The following is a 9,617-nucleotide window of genomic DNA, read 5'->3' on the forward strand; positions in this document are numbered from 1 at the left end:
ATCAAACTCCAAACTAAAGCTAAATCTAACTATATCTGAAAAAGAGCCTCTAATTGACTAGACATGCTAGGACATGCCCCAACTAAATCTAGAAAAAACCAAAACTAAAGACTGAAATAGAAAGATAATGTGTATGTCGTCATCGATGAATGAGGACTCACCACTGATACTATTGAACTGGAGATCAGGAACCGATCTATGCGTGATTTGAATGTTGAGGACCTAAACCTACATCACGAGAAGATGTAGCGCTGAGTATGGGTCAGTACTTGTAAGGTATTAGGCATGTATGATAGAATAAAGCTGAACAATATACATAACTAAACAAAGCATATAACTGAGCAATGATATAAGATAAGCATGATACCTTATTAAAAATATTGAGCATGAACTAACTGAATGCAATGACAAAGTTTATACATGCTAAAACTGAATACTGAACTGTGACTGATAACCTGGTCAATGCACTAGAATCTGACTTTAACTGATAATATGGTCATTGCAATAGAATTTGATAGTAAGAGAGTTATTAATAACCGACATAAAACCACATGAGCTAACTGTGGAGTCCAATGTATACGCCCCATCGAGAGGACCCAATATACCCTACCACAGGTATAGAGGCATCATTGGCTTGATCACTAAACTGATCCCTACATAGGGGACTTACAACCTACGGGGTCACGTAGTTCTAGGAATTGAGGGTGACTGACCCTAGTCCAACTCGGTATTAAGCCTACTCCCAACTAGAATGTATAAAATAAAACATAACTGAAATAAACTGCAACAATAAGTACTGGTAATGAAACTTTCTTAATCGAGGCATTTATATGATACATTATGACTGAAATATTGAATAGCTCTAAATACTCACATGCAGATACTCATACTTGAAAACTCTTTCTCAAAAACAATTCAAAATCATAATATACTATGATCGTAGATGACTCGGAAAATCAATAAGACATAAACATTGATGGTATATCTAGATACCATATTGCTCATACATTGATGGCTTACTCGATTGTCATACTAATCATGTTGTAGAAACTTTCTCAAAACTCATCTTAACTTTCTCAATAACTCAATTTAAAACTCAAGTGTTCGCTTTAAAAAAAACTTCTCAAGATTTATAACTCAAAATAGGGTTCATGATGAAATATACTGATAATGTGATGTTCAAAACTGGAGCATGTATATATGTGTAACTGACCTAGCATGTGTAATTCGTGAACTAAGAGAATCTACAGAGATAGGGTTTTGAGTTTCATGCAAAGAACAAAGCAATGATTCCAAAAAACCATGGTAATCTGATTAGGAATATTCTAACAACTAAATAACAACTACTATCTAACGTTTTAGAAACCCTAGGTCTAAGAAAGATATAGGAATCAAGACTCTAATTGAATTCTAGGGACCTAGTGGATGAAAATAATCCATTAGTGAAATCCCACGTACCTGGTGACAAAATTTACAGAGAAATCTTTCAATCTACGAGCTAGAACTGAAGAAAACTTGTTTCTTGTTCTTGAAAGAAACTAATTCATCTTTCTCTTCTTTTTGTTCTAATTTGGATGATATTTGGAGAATGAGGGTTCTGGGTATGTCTGACTAAATTATTAGACTTATTTTGAGTAAACATGACGTAGTTTAGGCATAAAACGATAAAGTTTAAGTGCCCAATGCATAGGAGAAAGACCTAAATGACCCTAACTTAAAAGTTGTTGAAGGCAACCCATGGAGGGACCTACGGGCCGTAGGTCAACCTACCAACTGTAGGTAGGGTCGTAGGTCAAGTCTGCCTGACATGGCTCCACTAAAATAGGCATAATGTTTTACTCAGAGATGGGATTTTAGCAAACTCGGTGGTGTTTGAAAGAGGATTCAATTATCTATCATATGGTAGCTCATGGGCGGCCTAATTCCTTTTGTGCTAAGAGTGGTCACCATTTGAAGTTAACCTAACAACACTTTCCCTCTAACTGGTTATTGACCCTCACCTACGGTCCAACCACAGACTGTACTAGTCGATCGTGGGTGGGATCAGAGACTATAAAGGTTTGGGGATTAATGACGGAACCCCACCTATGGTCCGTGGTCCCATCTACGGTCTGTGGTCCCATCTACAGTCCATGGGTGGTTCCATCAGTACATGCACCAGTTTTCTGAAAAATAGGATTTTTACTCATTTTGAAATCTGAGGTGTTACAATAGGTCCTCCTTGGGAATATTCATCCTCAAATTAAGTCTAAACTATCTGGGTATGGAGGGAAAGAGCTGCAATCCCTACCACTAAGTACTAAATGCTGATATCTGACTGAACTGAGTTCCAAGAACATGCAAATATGTTGAAAATGCAAGAACAACTGAAGGAATAAGGTACTAAGACTGAATTTACGCATGATTAAACTGAGATACATGAGAGGAAACTATTATCTCAAGCTGAAACGAAATTTGAAGGAAAGAGATAAGGATACTTCGCCTTCATGGCTACTTCTGCTTCTTAAGTAGCTCCCTTTACGGACTGACTTCTCCAAGATTGTCAAATCTCATCACCCCCTTCCTTCATAGCTGATACTTTCAGGAATACCCAATCATCTATCCCAAAGTCTAAGTTCCTTCTCCTTACATGTGCATAGGACTTCTATTTTAAGTCTATTTCTAACGAGCTGAACTTTTTCCCCTAGCTTCACAAACAGAATCCTACCCAATCAAGGTAGCTTCACCTACTGATCCACCTTAGGAACATAGAAGCGACCATCTCCCCCTTGGGAGAAAACCTCTACTTTCTACTGAAGAACTACACCTTCCAACTGAAGCCGTATAGGATCACTATCTATTTTTCCTTATCCTCCGTTACCAATGGAGATTCTGATCTATTCTAGATTATCACACCACCATCTGAGGTGTCTGTAAGACTAACTCCTGAGTGAGCAAGCCAATAAACATTTTTTGCTGATTCCTTCCCTTTTTCCTCAACATGTGCTACACTACCCTTTAAACATCATCTTTCTGGTCTTAAGGTAAGAGATAATTCGACATATAGGCACTGAGCTATTACCCTTCCATTCTAAGATGGCCTCATTTGGAAACTGAAAACGAATGATCCTAGTTCTACAATCGACTGAGGCAGAACATGAATGTAACTAATCCATGCCTAGAATGATATCGAACTCTACCATTTCTAACTTTACAAGATCTGCTGAGGTGACTTTCTCGAAGACTGTGATAGTGAAATTTCTGTATTCTCGTCTAGCTATAACTGGGTCACCAACTGGAGTAGAGACTGAGAAGGGTTCTGAAAGAGTTTCTGGACTGAAACCTAAGATTACTGCTATAAAGGGAGTTACAAAAGACAAAGTAGCCCCTATTGTCTTTCCATTGAGTGTACCGTATGTGAGCCATATCCTTAAGCTAGTAGGATGTCAATTCCACCCTATCACTACCAGTCACTTGCATCACTCCAAAGATTTTCTTAACCTCATCAATGAAGTTATGTCGGTCCTCACCAACTTGCGACCAAACTCACGCAGATTCATCCTAACAAAGTCTCGAACTCTAGCTGCCATTGATCCACCATTATTATTAGTAGGAACTGGTACATGCTGATTGTTCTGATTAGCTACACTTTGGGCCAAAAGTTGAATGGCATTTCAAAATTCTGCATTCAAAGCCTCATAGTCTGGGACGGGAGGAATTGCATTAGAATTGTGTGCATTTGCATTCCTTATGTAATCTCTATGATGAGGAATGATCTTAAGCGCATAAAAACGGATTAGAATAGGGAAATTGGATCACAACTCACGCACAATAAGAGTAGCAAAGAAAGTGAAGTTTTCCTAAAACACTTTGTAGCCTCCCTCTCATTAGATGTGGTGCACTTCACACCCATGAAAAGGACTCTACTTAGTGCGGCTTTCAGAAATCCTAGGACTCTTCAACCTATTGCTCTGATACCAAGTTTGTCATGCCCCAATGCTACTCCCAAGACGTGGACATGGGACCTAGAATTACGAGTGACCCCAAGCTAACCCTGCTGGCATATCATAAGCATACTTAAAGATAACTGAATTAAGTAAGTACTCACGGAAACTTAAAACATCATATAACTGAAATGATGGGGAATACCCATTACTGTCTAAATAAATAAACTGTGAGTTTAATGATAACTGAAATATCAAACTCCAAACTAAAGGTAAATCTTACTATGTCTGAAATAAAGCCTCTAACTTACTAGAGATGGTGGGACATGCCCCAGCTAAATCTAGAAAAAACTGAAACTAAAAATTGAAGTAGAAAGATAACATGTCTTTCATCCTCGAAGAATGAGGACTCACCACTGATGCTGCTGAACTAGAGATCGGGAACCGATCTATGCGTGATCTGAATATTGAGGACCTAAACATGCATCACAAGAAGATGTAGTATGCATCAGTACTAGAAATGTACTGAGCATGTATGATAGAATAAAGTTGAACAGTATACATACCTGAACAAAGCATATAACTGAACAATGATATATGATAAGCATGATACCATACTGAAAATACTGAGCATAAACTAACTGAATGCAATGACCAAGTGTATACAAACTGAAACTAAATACTGAACTGTGACAGGTAACCTGGTCAATGCACTAGAATATGACTATAACTGTTAATATTGACATTGCAATAGAATCTGAATGTAAGGGAGCTATTAATAACCGACATAAAACCACATGAGCTAAATGTGGAGTCTGATGTATACACCACATCGAGAGGACCCAATATACCCTGCCAGAGGTATACATGCATGACTGGCGTGATCACTAAACTGATGCCCACAGAGGGGACTTACAACCTACGGGGGCACATAGTTTTGGGACTTGATGATGACTGACCCTAGTCCAACTCGGTATTAAGCCTACTCTCAACTAGAATGTATAAAATACAATATAACTGAAATAAACTTGATAGCTCCAGCTTCTGACATGCTAACTGAAAATGCAACATTAAATACTCATAATGAAACATTCTTAACTAAGGCATGTATATGACACATTATGACTGAAATACTGAATAGCACAAAATACTGACATGCAAATACTCCTACTTGAAAACTCTTTCTTAAAAACAATTCATAATCATATTATACTATGATCATTGATGACTCGAGAAGTCATACTGCATAAACATTGATGGTATATATAGATACCATACTGCTCATACATTGTTGGTGTACTCGATTGTCATATTAATCATATTTTAGATGCTCTTGCTCAAAACTCGATTTAAAACTCAAGTGTTTGCTTTAGAAAACTTTTGAAGATTTATAACTCAAAATAGGGTTCATACTAAAATATACTGATAATTTGATGTTCAAAACTGGAGCATGTGTATCTCTGTAACAGACCTAGCATGTGTAATTCGTGAACTAAGAGAATATACACAACTAGGGTTCTGAGTTTCATGCAAAGAACAAAGCAGTGATTCCATTATCTGATTGAGAATATTCTAACAGCTAAATCACAACTACTATCTAATGTTTTAGAAACCGTAGGTCTAAGCAAGATATAGCATTTAAGAATCTGACTGAATTCTAGAGACCTAGTGGATGAAAGGAATCCACCAGTGTAGTCCCACATACATGGTGACGAAATCCATGGAGTAATCTTTCGATTTAGGAGTTGGAACTTAAGAAAACTTGATGCTTGTTCTTGAAAGAAACTAGCGCCTCTTTCTCTTCTTTTTGTTCTAATTTGGATGATATTTGGAGAATAAAGGTTTTGGGTATGTCTGACTAAGTTATTAGACTTATTTTGGGTAAAACGACATAGTTTAGGCATAAAATGATGAACTTTAAGTGCCCAACCCATAGGAAAAAGACCTAAATGACCCTAAATTAAAAGTTGGCGAAGGCCACCCGTGGAAGAACCTACGGGCCGTAGGTCAACCTACCAACTGTAGGTAGGGTCGTAGGTCAAGTCTGCCCAACAAGGATTCACTAAAACAAACATTACTTTTTACTCGGAGATCGGATTTTAGTAAACTCGATTGCGTTGGAAAGAGGATTCAATTAACTATCATATGGTAGCTCATGGGCCACCTACTTCCCTTTGTTCTAAGACTGTTGACCATTTTAAGTTGACCCAACAACACTTTCCATCTAACTAGCGGTTGACCCTTTCCTACAGTCTTTAGGTCCAACCATGGACCGTATTAGTTGATCATAGGTGGGATTAGAGACTATAAAGGTTTGGGCCTTAACAACAGAACCCCACCTACAGTCTGTGGTCCCACCTACGGTCCATGGGTGGTTCTGTCAGTACTGGCACCAATTTTCTAAAAACTAGGTTTTTTCTTCATTTTGAGATCCGAGGTGTTACAGTGTTGATATAGCGAGGTAAGGTCATAGCTTATGCTGCTAGACAACTTAAGGTCCACGAGAAGAATTACCCAACTCATGACCTCGAACTTGCAGCCGTAGTATTTGCTCAAATTATTTAGAGACGTTACTTATATGGTGTTCATGTTGATGTGTTCAAAGATCATGAGAGCCTCCAATATGTGATCACCCAGAAAGAATTGAATCTTCCTTAGAGAAGATTGCTTATATTTCTCAAAGACTATGACATGAATGTGCTTAACCATCCGAGTAAGGAGCAGTGGCCGACGCTCTAAATAAATTGTTTATGCATAGGGTAACACATGTTGCGGAAGGAAAGAAAGAGTTAGCCATATATGTTCACCAGCTTACTCGCTTAGGAGTTTGCCTTACGGAAATGTCAGATGGTGGTTTGATAGTTTAGAATGGATCAGAATCCTCATTGGTAGCGGAGGTTAAGGAAAAATAGGATAGCGATCCTATATTACTTCAGTTGAAAGGTGCAATTCATCAGCAAAAAGTTGAGGTTTTCTCCCAAGGGGTAGATGGTGTACTTCATTACCAGGGTCGCTTGTGTGTTCCAAATGTGGGTGATTTGAGGCAGGCGATCCTTACAAAAGCCCGTAATTCCAGATATTCTATTCATCCAGTTGCAGCTAAAATGTATTGTGATCTACTGGAAGTCTTTTGTAGGAACGACATGAAGAGGGACATAGCAGACTTTGTGGCTAAGTGTCCTAACTGTCAACAGGTTAAGGTAGAACATCATAAACCACGAGGTATGACTCAGGAGATTAACATTCCTACATGGAAGTGGGAAGTGATAAGCATGGACTTCATTACAATTTTACCTCGTACTCGCAGACAACATGACTCTATTTGGGTGATAGTGGATAGAGTCACTAAGTCCGCTCACTTCTTGGCTGTCAAGACTACAGATTCAGCGGAGGACTACGCCAAACTCTACATCAATGAGATAGGTTGCATAGGGTTCCCTTTTCTATCATCTTAGATAGAGGTCCTCAGTTTGCCTCTCATTTCTTGAAATCATTTCAGAAATTTCTTGGTACTCAGGTAAATCTCAGTACAACATTTCATCCACAGACAGATGGTCACGTAGAGCGAACCATTCAAACCTTAGAGGACATGTTGAGAGCTTGCGTGATCAATTTCAAGGGTAGTTAAGATGATCACTTACCTTTCATAGAGTTCACCTAATAACTTCCATTCCAGTAGTCAGATGGCCCCGTATGAGGCACTATATAGGCATAGATGCAGGTCCCCGATTTGTTGGTTTGAAGTAGGTAAAGCAACCTTGATTGGGCCAAATTTGGTTTATGAGGCTATGGAGAAAGTTCAACTCATCAGAGAGATACTAAAGACATCTTAGAGTCATCAGAAGTCCTATGAAGATGTGAGGAGAAGGGACTAAGATTTTGAAATTGATGATTGGGTTTTCGTGAAGGTGTTACCTATGAAGGGGGTGATGAGATTTGGCAAGAAAGGGAAGCTCAGTCCCAGTTATGTAGGTCCTTACATAATGTTAAAAAGGGTTGGTTATGTGGCTTATGAGTTAGAGTTGCCAGCAGAACTAGCAGTGGTTCATCTAGTCTTTCACATTTCCTTGTTGAAGAAGTGTGTGAGTGATACGGCATCGATAATACCATTAGAGAATGTGGTTGTGGATGATAGTCTCACTTATGAAAAGGTGTTAGTTGAATTTCTTAACTGTGAGATTCGTAGGTTGAGAAATAAGAAAGTCGTTTCAGTAAAGGTTTTGTTGAGGAATCAGTTCGTAAAGGGAGCTACATGGGAAGCAGAAGCAGCCATGATGGCCAAGTATCCTTACCTTTTTCTTTCTGATTCCATTTCAGCTTGACGTAATAGTTCCTCTCTGGTCTCTCAACTTACTCTAGTATAATTCAACCTCAGTATCTTGTTCCGTCACTTATCCTTGCATTTTAGCATATTTTCATGTTCCTGTAACTCAGTTTAGTTAGATATCAGTTTTTAGTACTTAGTGGTAGGGATTCCAGCTCCTTCCGTCCATACTAAGATTGTTTAGTCTTCATTTGAGGATGAATGTTCCCAAGGGGGAGATATTGTAACATCTAATAACTTAGCTTAGACTGAATAAGACAAGAATTAGTGTATCACGGAGGGGTTTATGGGCCATGAAAAGAACCACGACCCGTCGACCTGCTCGTGATGCACCCCATCCAGTGTGGTAAACCACGGAGCCCTCCACGGGTTGTGGATACCCACACAAGTCGTAGAGTGATTCTTGGAAATAGGCAGATCCACCAGGGCTCCAATGTGGAACCACAATCCACTCGATGGTCGGTGGTCACATTGACGAGTCGTGGGTTAGTCCTTCGACCTGACCTAGTAGCCCATAGACCAAAGTGAAGAACCACGGTGGCCTTCACGAACTATGGTCCTTCATACGGTCCATGAGAGGGACCATAATTGGGCATACCATGAACCACAACCCACTTGACGGGTCTTGGTCCCATCGACGGTCCGTCAATGGCCTCGTGGATGACACTTCTTCAACTTTAAGTTTAGGGTTGTTTTGGTCTTTTTCCTATGCATTGGGCATTTAATCTATGTTGTTTAATACCTAAACTATGTCGTTTTACTCAGTCTTAGACTTATAATCTAGTCAGAACCTACCCAAAACCCTCATTCTCCTAAAAACAATAAAAATTAGAACAAAAAAAAACGCTAGTTTCTTCCAAGAACAAGCAGAAGTTTTCTTCTAGTTCGGTTCTGAAATCCAAAGGATTTCTCCGTAGATTAGTTTTTTTCACCAGGTATGTGGGATTTCACTAATGGGTTCCTTTAATCCACCAGGTCCTAAATTCAGTCAGTTCCTTGATTTTTCATAACTTGTTTAGACCTAGATTTTATTAATCCTTGGAGATTCATGGTGATTTGATCTACTATAGTATCCATAATCTCAATAACATATTTTTCCAGAAACGTTGCTTAATTCCTTGTATAAAACTTAGAACCCTAGTTTATGTAAATTCTCTTAGTTCATGAATTATACTTACTAGGTCAGTTAAACAACAATCATGGTCCAAATTTCGAATGTCAAATTCTCAATATATAAATATTGCATTCTTAGTTAGCATGTCAGTATTTTGAGCTATTCAATATTTAGTGCATTTTAGCTTCGTATGTATTCAGTTGGGAGTAGACTTAGCACCGAGTTGGACTAGGGTTCAGCGTACCCTCATAGTCCC

The 9,617-nt window shown here is 38.7% G+C and overlaps 1 protein-coding gene across 1 annotated transcript; it reads left to right on the forward strand.

The window, feature by feature from the left end:
* The first annotated feature begins 7,906 nt into the window (after positions 1-7,906).
* LOC125861391 (uncharacterized) lies at positions 7,907-8,245 on the forward strand. The gene has a single exon (XM_049541304.1). It carries the CDS (start codon positions 7,907-7,909, stop codon positions 8,243-8,245), a length of 339 nt encoding a protein of 112 aa, XP_049397261.1.
* The last annotated feature ends 1,372 nt before the right edge of the window (positions 8,246-9,617 follow it).

The sequence above is a fragment of the Solanum stenotomum genome, chromosome 4, assembly GCF_019186545.1.
Source record: "Solanum stenotomum isolate F172 chromosome 4, ASM1918654v1, whole genome shotgun sequence".
Lineage (NCBI taxonomy): Eukaryota > Viridiplantae > Streptophyta > Magnoliopsida > Solanales > Solanaceae > Solanum > Solanum stenotomum.